The sequence below is a fragment of the Antechinus flavipes genome, chromosome 3 (assembly GCF_016432865.1).
Source record: "Antechinus flavipes isolate AdamAnt ecotype Samford, QLD, Australia chromosome 3, AdamAnt_v2, whole genome shotgun sequence".
NCBI classification, from domain to species: domain Eukaryota; kingdom Metazoa; phylum Chordata; class Mammalia; order Dasyuromorphia; family Dasyuridae; genus Antechinus; species Antechinus flavipes.
Window position 1 is genome coordinate 255,354,210 of NC_067400.1, and position 15,305 is coordinate 255,369,514.

The 15,305-nt window shown below is 32.9% G+C and overlaps 1 protein-coding gene across 7 annotated transcripts in view; it reads left to right on the forward strand.

The window, feature by feature from the left end:
* SYNJ1 (synaptojanin 1) overlaps nt 1-15,305 on the forward strand; it is a 119,655-nt gene that overhangs the window by 61,217 nt on the left and 43,133 nt on the right. For 5 of the 7 annotated variants that reach the window (XM_051984963.1, XM_051984964.1, XM_051984965.1 and 2 more), the window contains exons 12-15: nt 3,617-3,782; nt 6,002-6,025; nt 11,798-11,989; nt 14,012-14,096. In XM_051984963.1, coding sequence (XP_051840923.1) covers nt 3,617-3,782; nt 6,002-6,025; nt 11,798-11,989; nt 14,012-14,096 — 467 coding nt within the window. The remainder of the gene's footprint in view (nt 1-3,616; nt 3,783-6,001; nt 6,026-11,797; nt 11,990-14,011; nt 14,097-15,305) is intronic. The other 2 variants (XM_051984960.1, XM_051984962.1) reach the window with 2 other exon arrangements.

Below are 15,305 nucleotides of genomic sequence, written 5' to 3' on the forward strand. Positions count from 1 at the left end.
TAAGTGCCTTCTGTATGCCAGGCACTATGCCAAAAACTTTACAAATTATTGTCTCATTTGATTATTATTTACAAACCTGGGAAATAGGCACTATTATTTTTGTCCCCATTTTCCAGATGAGAAAACTGAGATCAAGAAAAGTTAAGTGACTTGCCCAGGGTCACAAATCTGGTAAGTGTCTGAGGCTGAATTTGAACTCAGATCTTCCTGACTCCAGGCCCAGAATTCTAGCTACTGTGTTATAGAGCTGCCTCATACTGAGCTTTGAGCATATTGAATTCCTCATTTGCCCCAAAACTATCCCTAAGAGAATGGGAGCTCCTTTAGACTTTTGCTCATTAAACTAGCAATACAAAGGAAAATGCAGTCATTTCTGAGAAAGGATAGTGAAAGTGATCTGGCATGTTTCCTAGCTAACAGTTCTTCCTTACCTTCTGCCCATTGTGGCACAAGGTACAGGAGACAGGAATCTCTAAAGTACCACTTTTTCTGGTGTCACAGTAACTGTCCCATTCTCTTTTTCAGGTGTCCCAAGTGGGTTTGCTGAGACCTTTGTAGGGAGACTGGTAGGGAAGGTCTGTAGCTAAAGACTGACATTAAAAAGTCAGATCTGTGCCTCTGACACACACATTGGTCATATGGAATGGAGAGATTATGGTGGAAGGACATAGATCCAGGCCACCAAACCCTTTTATTTTAGGACTTATACCTTCTTTTTTGCTGAGCCCCATTGGAGAACAAATAATAGAGGAATTCCACTTGAAAATTAAACAGGATACACTTACTGATTCATGAGGCTCTACTTCAGCACAGTGGCAATGTTGGATCAGAAAGACAAGGAGATTGGAATTCTAGCAATCCTCAAGAGCACAGACCACCACCACCCCCCATCCCCATAGGCTAGTTTTTTATTCTTCAGTTGCCAGGGGAAGCCACAGCAAGTAACTGAAATCTTTGTCAGAAAGAAAGAAAGAAAGAAAGAAAGAAAGAAAGAAAGAAAGAAAGAAAGAAAGAAAGAAAGAAAGAAAGAAAGAAAGAAAGAAAGAAAGAAAGAAAGAAAGAAAGAAAGAAAGAAAGAAAGAAAGAAAGAAAGAAAGAAAGAAAGAAAGAAAGAAAGAAAGAAAGAAAGAAAGAAAGAAAGAAAGAAAGAAAGAAAGAAAGAAAGAAAGAAAGAAAGAAAGAAAGAAAGAAAGAAAGAACAAATGGTCTTCATAAAGACATAGGTTTGACTATCACTCTTCTCAGAAATCTTCAGATTTCTTGATGTGGTAGTTAAGACTTCCATAGTCTGGCATCCACATTCTTCCTGGCCTCAACTTATATGATATATATACAAACCTGTTGATTTCAACCTGTAACCAATCTTGTCTCTATGTTTGTACTAGCCATGACTAGAAGCATTCTTTATGCTTCTAAATACCAATACAATGGTATTTCTGAATCTTTATTTTCCTTCATTTGTGATCTCCACAAAGCCTTTCCTGTTTTGTCTAGTTTTTAGTGATATTTTTATTACATTTTGTACTATACATTTGGGTTTGATGTTGCATAAAATATCATTTCTATTAGATAGAATATGAATTCCTTTAAGATAGGGCCTATTTTTTTTCTTTGGTTTTGTTTTCCTAGAGCTTTGCATATAGTTGGTAATTGATAAATGTTAGTTGAGTTGAATTGTTCCAAAATCTGCCTTTCAATTTAGGCTTTAAAATAGTTTAGCTACTACTTATTTTCTAATCATTTCTCCTTGTTTTAAATAACTGAAATTTAATAAATGGCCTGAAATACTATGCCATCATTCACAAGTATTTATCTTTCTCATATTTGCTTTTGAACAACAGCATGATAGCCCTAGAAATGTATGCATCATGTATGCATGTATGTGTGCATGATACAGATAGCCTGACTTTTGAAAAATGGAAAATTTGTGGTTTCCATTGCTTTTTTAATGATGATAGACTTTTCAGATTTGAACTTTGCTGCTGTACAAAAGTATGTTTTCTTCTTGAAGGTTTAGTTTATTATTTCTTGAATAATAATTCAGAGTTCCCCAGCCATTTTATGCACCTTTATTCCTCAGCAGTCTAATATAAATGTGTATCTTCCAAAAGGTGCATATATTTTCTCTCTAACATAATAAATAAACATGGTATTATTTATGTATGATTTATACATCTTAATTTTCATCTAATCTAATCTCAACTGCTCTTTCTTTTGCTTTTTCTGGATTCCTTTTGATTAACTTCCTGACAATGGTGAGTGTCTTTTTGTAATATGTTGAATATCCTATACTAATTCTATTTTTAAAAATCAAATTAAGCATTCTGTTACTCATTCTCTATCCAGTGATGTGATTTTTAAAAACACTTTTGACTCTTTACCTGAAAAACAAGTGTCTTGATATTTTAGAAATGATCCCTTTAAAAAGGCTAAAATTCAACATTGAAATTTTCTGAAGATTTTGCGCTATCCCTCCCTTTCCTTCTTTTTCTCTCTCTCTCACTCTCTCTCTCTCTCTCTCTCTCTCTCACACACACACACACACACACACACACACACATTCTTTTATATGACTGATGACTGTTCATTAAAGATTATATTAAAGTCATCTTTTTCAGTGTGTAGTTTAATATATGTTTTTAAATAACAAAGTGATGTAATAAGAATGCTGCAGTGGATTGGAATGCTCTAATTGTTGAGTTTTATTCCTGGTTAAACCACTGAACCAATTAGCTGTATGGTTTTGTGCAAGTAACTGAATATTGCACGTTTTCAAATAATGAGACTGTCATTTTTAAAGTCTCTTCTAGCTCAGACATTCTTTGATGGCTAGTAATATGTATGTTCCCTTTCTCCCTCCCCCTTCCCACCTCAATCTCCAGTGATGAATTGTTTTAATTTGGGGAACTTAGCAAGTCATGTGCAAGTTATTGTCCCTTGGAGAGAGACACTTAACGGAGAAGTAAAGTGATTTGATCATGGCCACACAGGTAGGGTGTGTCAGAGCTAGGACTTGAACCCAAGTTGTCTGATTCCAAGGATTTGATGTTACTTTTCTTTTACTGTTTGCCTAAGGAACAGAATAGCAATATTTAAAGTAAAGATTACAAAAGATACTTCTGTAAGCAGCTTAAATTTCTTTTAAATTAAGCAGTATATAATGTTTATTTTCATTAAGAATTCTTATTCTAGAACATCTTTTTAATTTCTTCATTTTTTAGCTCACAAATGATGTTTTTGGAACAGTTTGTAGATACTTTATGTCCTTGAATTTCATATGAGGAGAATTTTTCCTTTAAGCTTCTTTCTTTTTAAGCATCTACACTTTTTAGCTGCATTATAATGTAGAAATTTTATATCACACAAAATCCATAATTATGTGCAGTTTTTGCATTGTTCTGTTTAACTCATTGTACTGAATTTTTCTCACTTTCACAGTCATCTTAATAAAAAGATGACAGGTTGAAATGTTGTGGTTAATAAGTGGTAGATTTATTTTCAAAACAAAAAGTTTAATTAGTATACTCATGTAAATAAATTGTTTCAAAATGTCCTTTTGAATTACATTGATGATTTTTTTTTTACTTAGGATTCATGCATATTCTTTTCTCCACAGTCTGGAAAGTTAAAAGATGGTGCTCGTTCTGTAACCAGAACAATTCAGAACAACTTCTTTGATAGCTCCAAGCAAGAAGCCATTGACATTTTGCTGTTGGGGAGTACTTTAAATAGTGATTTGGCAGATAAAGCCCGAGCACTACTAACTACTGGAGGTTTACGAGGTATGTGCATTTGTCATCTTACATTTAAACTATTGTTTTATTTACTGATGGAATTATATTTTCTGTCCTGAAAACTCAAATAGCAAAATAAATAAATAAATAAATAAATAAACTTGTACAGTTTATCTTTTGCATGAGTATTTCTAATAATTATAGTGTAGTTGACTAAAATATTGTTAACTTGTTTCAAGTACTAACAAAATAAATTTATCATTTCTTTAAAGGTTTGCAATAAAAATGTAATATTGTGTTATTATTGTTAAAACTCATGTTGAACTATAGATATTTTTGTTTCCTTTAGTTAAATCAACTAGTTTTAAGGTATAACTGTGTTTATTTGAGATGAACATAAATTATATGCTTCATAAAATATTCAATTAATTCTTTCCAGAAACTATATAACCCTATCTTATGAATTGGTTTCATCTTTTAAATTGATAATGTTCCAATAATTTGCATTAATTATTAGCAATGGAAAAATCATGACATCAGGCTTTAATACAAAACTGTCCCAAATTTGTCTATTATCATTTCATGTGTCAGAATGAATGAACTCTCATGTCACTGATTATATTAATAATGCCAAAAGCTTAAAATGTGACTCTAGAAATTGATTTAAAAAGGAATCTCTTCAAGGCCACTTTCTATTTTAACTTGGGGTGACAGAGGGAGAGTAGGGAAGTCTGGACCTGTGATTTGATTGGTATAGGAAACTTCTAATGAGAAAACCTTCTCCACCAATACAAATTATTAACTGCACAACAATTTATAATCTTAAATAATTGCCGGGAACAGAGATGTCAATTGCATCCAATTCTTCTTGACCTCATTTGGGGTTTTCTTGGTAAAGATACTGGAGTGATTGGCCATTTCCTTCTCCAGCTCATTTTACAGATGAGGAAACTGAGGCAAACAGATTAATTAACTTGCCCAGAGTCACATGGCTAGCAAAGCGAGTCTGGATTTGAACTGAGAAAGATGAGTCTTCCTGACTCCAGGCTTGATGTGTCACCCTACCTGCCCTAGAGAAATGTCAAACTCACTAGCAAAACTTTAGTGGAATAAATCTGAACTAGATTTTTTTATAACAGTGTTTAACAAAATAAATAAAAATAAAGTACAACATAGATAATGTTAATTTGAGGTTTTCTAAGTCAATATGCAGCCATAAGGATCCATTTCTATTTGAATTTAACATAGACTACCAGGAACAGTAAGAAGGTAAGTGACTTTCCCAGAGTCACACAGAGATGAGAGATGGGATTTGAACCCATTTTTTCCTTGATTCAGAAACTGTATTGACTGCAAGTAAATAACTTTCATAATAAGAAAGATTTTTTTTGTTTTAATCCATAAAATGATCCAGAAGTAATTTCTATCCAATCCTTTTGTTGTGAAATCCCTTGCAGTTTGGATAGTTTAAACTGATTAGTCATCTAGAAATCTTAATTTACCAATTTATGCTATCTTCTTCCTCTACCGTACTTAGAGAACTGTTTCTCTAACAAGTAGAAAAGTTATTTTCATCACTTTTTTTCTGCCCTTGACCAGTATTCTGGTGGTGTTAAATACATGAAAAATCAGACAAGTGAAAGGAAGAAAAGGGAAAAACAAACAGATCCAAATCTACAGGCTAACTCATTAACCCCTGGATATTCAAGAATTGGCTGCAGGTAGTATCCTGAAATCTTGGAAAGAATTAAGTCACTTCATTTAGGCGACTTAGGTTGATTCCATGAAAAAAATGATTCAGCCAGGATTCCCATGTTAAAAGGTTAAAATTTTACATGGCAGAATCTTTCAGCGTTGCTAAATTACTCTTAAAAAGACAAAGTAAGTCATTTCAAAGTAACACTGCTTTCTCATTTTCTGCTTTATCTACCAGAGTTCATATGCGCATAAATGTTTGCAGCCTTTGGGGCAAGCTAAGGAGTAATACAGCCTGCTAGAGTTGTGAAACTCTGAAATAGCCCTATTTAGTCAATGAGGACTGAAAGTTATCACATTGTAGGTTATTTTTTTTTGATAAGAAAAAACTGCTTGCTGTCAATTATTTTTAACTTCTTGCTAGTAAAAAATAAATTTTTCAAAGTAATTTTTTTTAAAAGTGAAACCATCTCAAAAATATTTTAGAGCATGTTTTCTCGTGTCATTATGGATTTTATGACGATAATTATTTTACTAATGTCTTCTTGTTTTTTTTCTTGATGCATCCAAAGTTTCTGAGCAGACATTGCAGTCAGGTATAGTATGGCAAATAAACAATATACAAAATAATATTTTTCTTTTTAATGTTATCTAAAATAGGTCCTTTGAATAACAAGTAAAAAGTATACTTCTATAGTATAAATATTGGTTTTCATGAAGGGAAAGTTTATGTGTTTGGGAAGATGAAATAAATAAATATGCTTTTCTACAATCAAATGTGAAGCTTTCCAAGTCCTTGCCCTAATAAATGTTGTAGTTGAGAAAATCAGCTTTTATATTTAGTTTTTTTTCTTTGAATCAAACAAAATCAGTGTTTTTGATATTATTTTTTACTCTTAATAGAAAAATTCAGGAAATCCAATTGCTATAGTATTAGTCACAATAGAGAATGGATTTATGAAGGTAGTTGTAGAAGCAAAATAATTTATCTAAGATCTTGCTTTTACTAAAGAATAAAAAAGTTTGTGATGTTTTTTTTTTTTTTTTTTTTTTCTGTGAGGATCTATGTTAGCCAGTTGTAAGATTTGGAATTTTTTGACATAAAAAAGGATTGGGATTGTTAATTCAATTAAAGGGCCTGATTATTGTTCTGGTGAATGGTCACATGAATTATCTGAGTGGTTTAATAAACCTATTCTTTTCATCTAAACATATAAGTTGTGACAATGGCCAGAACTTTTAAGATATAAATTTAAATAAAACATTAATCATACTTTTCTCTCCTTTAAAGTGTTGTGGATATATATTTTAAGATTTTCCTCTCCAAGACTGCTTTTCTTTACTTCCTATCCCCTCTCTTCTCTTTTCTTCTTAAAAATTTCTTTAGCGCTGAAGACCCTGCTTCCTAATCCATTGAAAAAATTGGATTCATTAGCTCAGAACTGTTTCTTCACATCTCCTCCTCCATCTTCTCTTCCTCAACTATATCACCTCCCATTATCTTATCTTTCATTCCGATCTCTGATGAAGAGATATCTCACCAAGATTAACTCTTCTACATGAATGAATGAATAATAAAAAACCTTTGTTAATCACTTCATATTTGCAAAAATTTCAAATACAAGTAGAAAAGTAAGACAGTCCCTTCTCTCAAAAAACTCATTGTAATAGAGGTCACAAATGTAGAGTTTTAAATCTACAAATAAAATTGAAAGGCCCAATGGTTCTTAGGGTATAGTACTGAAGCAAATACTAATGAATCTTCCTTAGTGTCATCTCCATTAATAAAATCATATTTGCATATTATTGGGAGAAAACTGAAAACTGTAGCACTGTTCTTTAAAGGAAGTGAAGGATTGTATGAGGCAGAGTTGAGAAAGTAGAATATTCCTGAGCTGGGGGAAGAGGAGACAGCCTTTGCAAAAATACAGAGTGAAATGTATGGAAGACAGCACATAGAACAGTTTGGCTGTAACAAGGTGTTCATAGTGGGGAATATGGGATCAAACAGTCAAGAAACGTTAAAGATAACTTGTAAAGGGCTTTAAATGCTAAACAGGAATTTTATTCTAATGGCAATAAGGAACCACTGAAAGAAGGGAAGATGTGCCATTCAAGAATGTAGTTTTGTCACTATGTAGAGCAAAGGTGTCAAACTCCCAGTCTGAACCCAATGAAATAGATTTGTTTTCTTTTTCTTTTCTTTTTTTAAGTATTCCTTCTTCGAACCAAACTGATGAGATCAAGCTTCTGACAATGCTCACCCCCCCCCTTTTTTCACTCAATAATAATAGGTCTTTTGCACCTCTTCATGTGAACTAATTGTCTCATTATATCTCCCCTTTCCTCTTTTTCCAATACAGACCTTTTCCTACCTCTTAACATCTTTTTCTTTAATGTCATAACATCCATATGATGCTCCCCTTTTTCTGCCCGAGTGACAGATATAGTTCTCAAGAGTTACAGATATTGTTTTCCTGTCAAGGGATGTAAACAATTTAAGCTTTAAATAATATATATTTTCTCCCTATTTACCTTTCTATGCTTCTTTTGAGTCCTGGGTTTGTAGACTAAATTTTCTGTGTAGTTCTGGTTATATCAATAGAAATGATTGAAAATCTCTTACTTCATTGAAACTCCATCACCTTCCCTGACGGGATGCTGAGTCTCCCGGGAGAGTTAATTCTTTTTTGTAACCTCCGGTCCTTTGCCTTCTGGAATATGGTATTCCAAGCCCTCTGATCCTTTATTATAGAAGGTGCCAGGTCCTAGGTAATCCTGACTGATGTTCCTGATATTTGAATTGGTTTTTTGTGTGGCAGTTTGCAGTATTTTTTTTTGAGATTGTAGTTTTAGAGGTTTTCCTTGTGGGATCTTTTTCTGAAGGTGATCAATGGATTCTTTCAGTAGGTATTTTCCCCTCTTTTTCTAGAATATCAGGCAGTTTTCCTTAATGATCTCTTAAAGAATGTTATCCAGGCTCCTTTTTTAGGTCATGGTCTTCAGGTAGCCAGTAATTTTTAAATGATCTCTTCTGGATCTGTTTTTCCAATAAGGTATTTCACATTTTCTTCCATTTTTTCACTTTTTTTTTTGATTGTTTGACTGATTTTTGTTTTCTCACAGTCATTAATTTCTATTTGCCCTGTTCTAGTTTTTAATGTGTAGTTTTCTTCAATTAGCTTTTATATCTCTTTTTCCATTTGATAAATTCTACTTTTGAAAGTGTTATTTTCTTCAGACAATTTTTTTCCTTTCTTTTCCAAGCTGTTAACTCTCATTCATAACTCTCATTTTTTTCTTCAACCTCTTATTTGCCTTTTGAAGTCTCTTATGAACATTTCCAGGAAGCCTCTTTGGGCTTGAGACCAATTTATATCACTCTTTGAGATTTTTTCTGTGGACATTCTGTCCTCATCTGAGTTTGTGTTTTGATCTGCCCTGTCCCCATAGTAGCTTTCTAGGGTCAAGGTTCTTTTCTGTTTCTTGCTCATTTTCTTTTCTTTTCTTTTGGTATTCCTCTTTTTTACCTTTAAAGTACAGCTCTGCTCCTGGGGTATAAGGAGCTCTGTCCCAAGCTTCCTGTGCAGCTTTGAGCCTTGCCTCTGAGCACAGGGGTCCCTTGTGTTTGCAGGGAATAGCTTTGCCTGCTCTGTTCAAGAAACAGCCTAGTTTCCCAGTTTGCCTTCTGAGCTGAGACTGGGGACTGTCTCCTGCTGGGCTCCTCTCCTGAGCCAGGACTGAGGATCTTAGTTGCTGATTGACTATACTTAAGGCCTTCTCACATGCTTTCCCAGAGTCTATCTAAGCTGGACTGAATATCCTTTTCACCCCAATGAGACTGACCTTTCTTGAAGTTTTTCTAGTCTATCTTGAGCTGGAAAGGGATTCCATTCCATCACTGTTCAGAAGGTTGGTTTCATGTGGTTTTTGAAGGAAACTCTAGGATTATTTTTTGCAAAAAAATACAGTAAAACATAGATAATGTTAATTTGTGGTTTTCTAAGTCAGGAAGAAGATGGACTGGAGAAGGAAGGGCTTCAGGCAAAGCCAAAACCATGAGGATGACATTGTAATAGTCTAAGCAAGAGATAATGGAGACCTAGATTGGAAGGTAGCTGTGTGAATTATTCCTAGGGAATCAATATAAGAGGTGATATATAGGCAGAACTTGGCAACTGATTTAATAAAGACCATATGATAGAAGTTATATTATGTTTTCACATATAGACTGAATGGGCAGTTGGTTTATAAACCACTAGTGTAGCTTCCTTTTCTTCTGAAGCAAAAAAGCACAGCCTCTAGGGAGATGCTGTTCCTTAGATTTGGACAAAAATCCACTATCATGTGGAATAACTTTCTGATCCAGCGTTATTACATGGCAGACATGGAGATAGAAGGGAAGAGCTTCTATTTTAATTAGTAATTGTAGAATCATTGAAATGGTCTGGGCTAAGCTTAGCCTGGAACAAGAAATGAGGGAAAAATAAGTCTGATATAATTCTAAAACTTAGAGGGAATAGAGGTCAGCCTGTGTGGAATAGAGTAGGAAGGCAGTGTTCTGCAAAGGAAGAATAGCATATCAGAGGGAAATGAAGGAAAATTCCATATTCTAGAAAAAATTCCTATGCCTCTGGTTAATTTCTAGATTTGGTAATCAAGTTCCTAAAAACATGTTGAATACATCTTTGTTAATAGAGATATCAGCATATTTTTCTAAGTGTCTCACTAATTCCAGTACATTTGGATAAATGTATTTGCTGAGTAATAGTTATTCAATGATTTCAAAATCTTAACTTTCATGTGAAGTGAGGTTGTCATACTCATAAAGTGTACATGTAGGAGCAATATGGTACCTTGTGGTTTATGGTAATTTATAAGCCAGAAAGGCTTAATTAAGTTTGTGGAAAGTCAGTCTAAAAAATACTGTATATATTTACACTGTATATATATATAAATGTATACCCTCTGTGGTGACAGATATTTTCTCATAGTACTTGAGCCCAGCAATCATATTTTGAGAACAATATAACAGTAAGTTTGTTATTTCAGTTGTACTTTCTCCCTTTAAAATTTACAAACTAGCATCTTGATGTGTGATTAAATGAAGAATAATGAATGGCACGTGAGTAAAGTATGTATATGGTTCTGAGTTGTTTTCTCTCTGGTCACTTAAGTATTAATGGTCCCCGTTGGATACCAAGGTCTTTAAATTGTATCTATCTTAAATCCTGAGGTAGAGTTGGAGTCCTTGAGTCAAAAAATAAACTCTTAATACTACTTATTTCACTACTTATAGCTATGTGTTTTTAGACTGGACACCTCATCTCTCAAGCTGTTTCCTCCTATAAAACGGGGATAATACTTGCATTACTATTTTACAAGATAATTGTATGAATCAAATGAGATAATATAGCTATAAAAGCTCTTTAAAGCTACAAATAAATGGCAGTTATTATAAGCATCTATCTTTATTGTTCAAAAGTAACAAAAATGAAATACAAATGACATAGATATTCGGCTTGCTTTTCTCACAACAGTTCTGGGAGTTATGTTAATGCAACTTTTATCTTCATTTTAAACATGAAGGATTTAGAGAGGTATAAATGATATGCCTGTTGTCAAATGGAATTCAAATTTGACCCTAGTTTTTCTGATTTTGAGTATGTCTGATTTTTGAGTACTATACCACAGAATAGAGGCAGAAGAAAAATGAAAGATCTGTTATAACCCAGGATAAAAAAAAAATGATTTTCAGTTTTTAAAAATGTATAGACTTATTGTTATCATTTTACATATCTATTTTTCTTTTCAATTTCTGGCATCACGATTTATTTTATAGTAGTTCTCCAGATATTTTATCAGTGAATAATAACTTGCAAGACTACTAGCACTGAGAACATTAAATATAAATAATTCTTGAAGAAAATTCTGTTGCCAGTACAGAAAATTTAACCGTTCTCTGATAATATTGTAAAAAAAAAAAAAAAAACTATAAAGAAGTAGATCAAACTTTGTATTAACTTAGGTACAATTCTAAAACACTTCAGAAAAATAATGTGCCAGTTCATTTGAACAGAACTATTAATTAGGCATGTTACATTGCCACAGGTTTAATGTAATAGTTTTTACTTTTGCTTATTATGGTATTCTTTTTGTTGTTGTTATTTTATTGGTTAAGTGCATTGTGTTGGAATTTGCTTTTACAACTCATAGTTTTGTATGCCTTTGCAAGTAGTTTATATTTACATGTTTGTTTTGTTGAGAACTTCATCTTCCTGGCATGTTTCCCGAGTCATTTTGGTTGATCTTAATAAATATATTCATGTAGACAAAATGAAATTTTTGTTTTTGTTGTTTTTATACAGCTTCTTCAAAGGTACTAAAGAGTATGTGTGAGAATTTCTATAAATATTCAAAGCCAAAAAAAATTCGAGTATGTATTGGAACATGGAACGTGAATGGTGGAAAACAATTTCGAAGCATTGCATTTAAGAATCAAACACTTACTGATTGGCTACTAGATGCCCCCAAATTTGCTGGTGTCCAAGAATTTCAAGGTTTGATACTTTTAATGTCGCTTTAATAAAAGCCTGATCCTAGGGGCAGCTAGTTGGTGTAGTGGGTAGATCACCAGCCCTGAAGTCAAGAGGACCTGAGTTCAAATGTGGTTTCAGTCATCTGGCTGTGTGACACTTAACCCCAATTGCTTCAGCAAAAAATAAAATAAAAGCCTGATCCTGATTTGCTAATCTAGAAAACAAAAATTATAATTAAAGGGATGTAATTATCTTCAAAAGAAATTTGAGTGTTATGACAGCAAAGCAATTTGTAATTAAATTATGATTTAATTTTATAATTAAAATGTGTTATGTATAATTGTGTCTTTTGAAGGCTTTATTTTTCTTCTTTGAAAAACATATTGTAACAGTAGCTTTGGAGAATTTTATTTTAAATTCCATTGCCATTTTGGGATTAATTATAGATTAAGAGACTTCCAGGATCAATGTTCTTTTGGTAGCTATCTGGAGATGAGTGTAATAGACTGCTAGAAGGAATATTTGAAGTTGTCCATATGTTTAAAAAAAAAAAGCTAGCTAGTTGCTTTTACTTCTTTTTTTAACCTAATGTAACCTATATTTCTTGTGTTTTGATGGTTTCTGAGATTTTTCCTCCCAAACCATGGTAATTCTCACACACACACACATACACACACACACACACACACACACACACACACACACACACACACAGAGTCATAAATACAAAGTCATAAAACAATCCTGTGCTATATTTATTGATACTTTACAACTTTAAGTTTACAGATTCCATTTCTGCCCACCCTTTTCACTATATCTTTTGGAATTCCTGCTTTATAATTAACAAACTCAGATCTCTTCCTTTCATTTTCCTTTCAACATTTGGCACTTATTAAGTGCCAAAGCCCTTCTTTTCAGGAACTGAAAAGTTCTAGAGGCAGTGCATTGTCCATCTATATTTACTTTAATCCCTTTGTGCTGATGGGACAGCTCTATGTGTTAATGATACAGCTGCCCAGGAGCAGACACTTTTCATCTTTCTGGTTTTTCATGTATGGCTAGTTAGGTCAAATTTTTTGGAGTGATAATAATTCTCATTTAAAGACTCTACAGTATTTAAGGTCTTGTTGCAATCAAGAATATCTTAGAGGACCTCACCATCTATAAGGAATACTTCTTTGATTGTGTGTGTGTGTGTGTGTGTGTGTGTGTGTGTGTGTGTGTGTGTGTGTAGCAGTTGGGATTAAGTGATTTGCCTGAGGTCACACAGCTTGTAAGTGTGAAGTGCCTGAGACCAAATTTGATCAGGTTCTCATGATTCCAGGGCTAATGGCTCTGGAGTCACTTGTGCCATTTAGCTGCCTCTAATGCTTTGATTTTAACTGTGCTATGGAAATCCTCTTTGAGGATGTAAAACTCTTGAGGCAAACATACATTTCCTTGCTTTATATCTGATATAATATTAATAATCAAGAGAATTGTTGAACAAAGTTATATTACATCTTTAAAAGAATCCTGTATGATTTTGTTACAGGAAACATTTTGAGAAGAGTTTTTAAGACTTTGTTTCACTCTACTGAAATAATTCTTTTTTATAATCAACAAACAAGTACAATAAAATATTAGCTATGCCTTTAATTAAATAGTATGACTGTAAAGATTTAGTATGCTGTGACAACATTTTTGAAAGCCTGACTGTATCCTCTTCATACCTTGTCAAAAAAGTGTGTACGTTATTCTCATGAAAACTTTGTAGTAATGTGAAAGTAGTCAGATGTGTTGGCAATTATTAAGTAAGACTTGCTTTCGGAAAGGAGTTCTGATTGCAAAAGGGTTTTTAATCTCTATTTGAATAGAATATCAAGTTTAAAATGTAGGGCATTTGAACAAAGATATAAAGTGATATCATCAGATTTGAAGTTGTATGCCTTTTTAATGGATAGATTTTGATCAACTTAGGTTTTAATGGAATCTTAGTTATTTTTTTAAAATTTGCTTGTGAATATGTGTATATCAAAATACTTTTCAAATATTTAATTGTAGATCGAAGAAATAAGCCTACCGACATATTTGCAATTGGTTTTGAAGAAATGGTAGAATTAAGTGCTGGAAACATTGTGAGTACCAGGTAAGCCAGAAAAGTAAAACACAGAGAAAATGTGTAATTCTACAAAGAGAAGTTAATTTACATCAGATTTATGAAACCAATTTAGCTGTGAAATAATTTGGAATTCAAAACAGGTAAAACTATAAATAGGAATTTTTGTTTTTGTTCTTCTTTACCCAGAGAGTTTGGCTCTAACTAGCTATGTAGGAAAAACTCAAACGAGAGAAAAAATGCCTAGTATCCAGATTGTGATATGCAGTTGTATAGATGACATAAAAAGGCTTGTCACTATAAAACATAGGCAACCAGGAAGGAGTCAGAGAAATTTCTAAACAAATGCTTGCCTTAGCATAAGGAAATTCTTCCACTAATAGAGATTGGTAATTATAGAAGAGTTCTTAAAGGTATCTTAGGCCAAATCTCCTTATGCTATAGGGAAAAATTCCCAGGATCACACAGGTAAATTTCTATCTTTCCTTCTGTTTTCTCTTAGGTGATAGAGGGAAAGAAGTGAAATGTAAGGAGAGGATTGTTGTTATAGTGATAGTGTCCAAAATTGACTCTTGACTTGCACGTTGTGCTCATTATTGCTTCTTTTTCCTCTCATAGCCCAACTTCCCTTTTATTCTATTATTTTTAGTATCTTATATATGCTGACTTGAAAGTTATTTTGGGCCTTCAAACAATGGAAACTTATTTTTATTGCCCTATACTTTTAATGATATCATTTAAGTATGGGTTGGGTGCTTTAATGGGGAAAAATTTTTTAATTTAACTTAATGGAAAAAAAAAATTGAGCTCTAAGTCCCCTAGATTTAAATCAGACTAATCGCTCTCTTTAGAAGTAAATTTATTATCAGGTGTCATTTGATAATAAATAAACTCCACAGAGTTGATTGAATTTTTTAATTACTTTATTATTGCATTGCATTTTATTATTCACAGTTGACAACTGACTGGGAGAGTAAGAGGATGGAAAGGATATATTGGAAAACAAATGTAATATAAAAATGAAAGCTATCATTTTTTACATATGCACACACACACACATTCACACTTTTAGAAAGTAATAACATTATCATTGTTTGGGATTTAAAAATGCATCACTTATGTTTCTGTCATTAATCAAACACTTTGTAGCAAGGATCCAAAAATGTGCAGCTTATACTTAATAAATTCTGCTCCAAGAGAAAATAGAACTATATAATGGTCTCTCTAGTGTTGCTAATC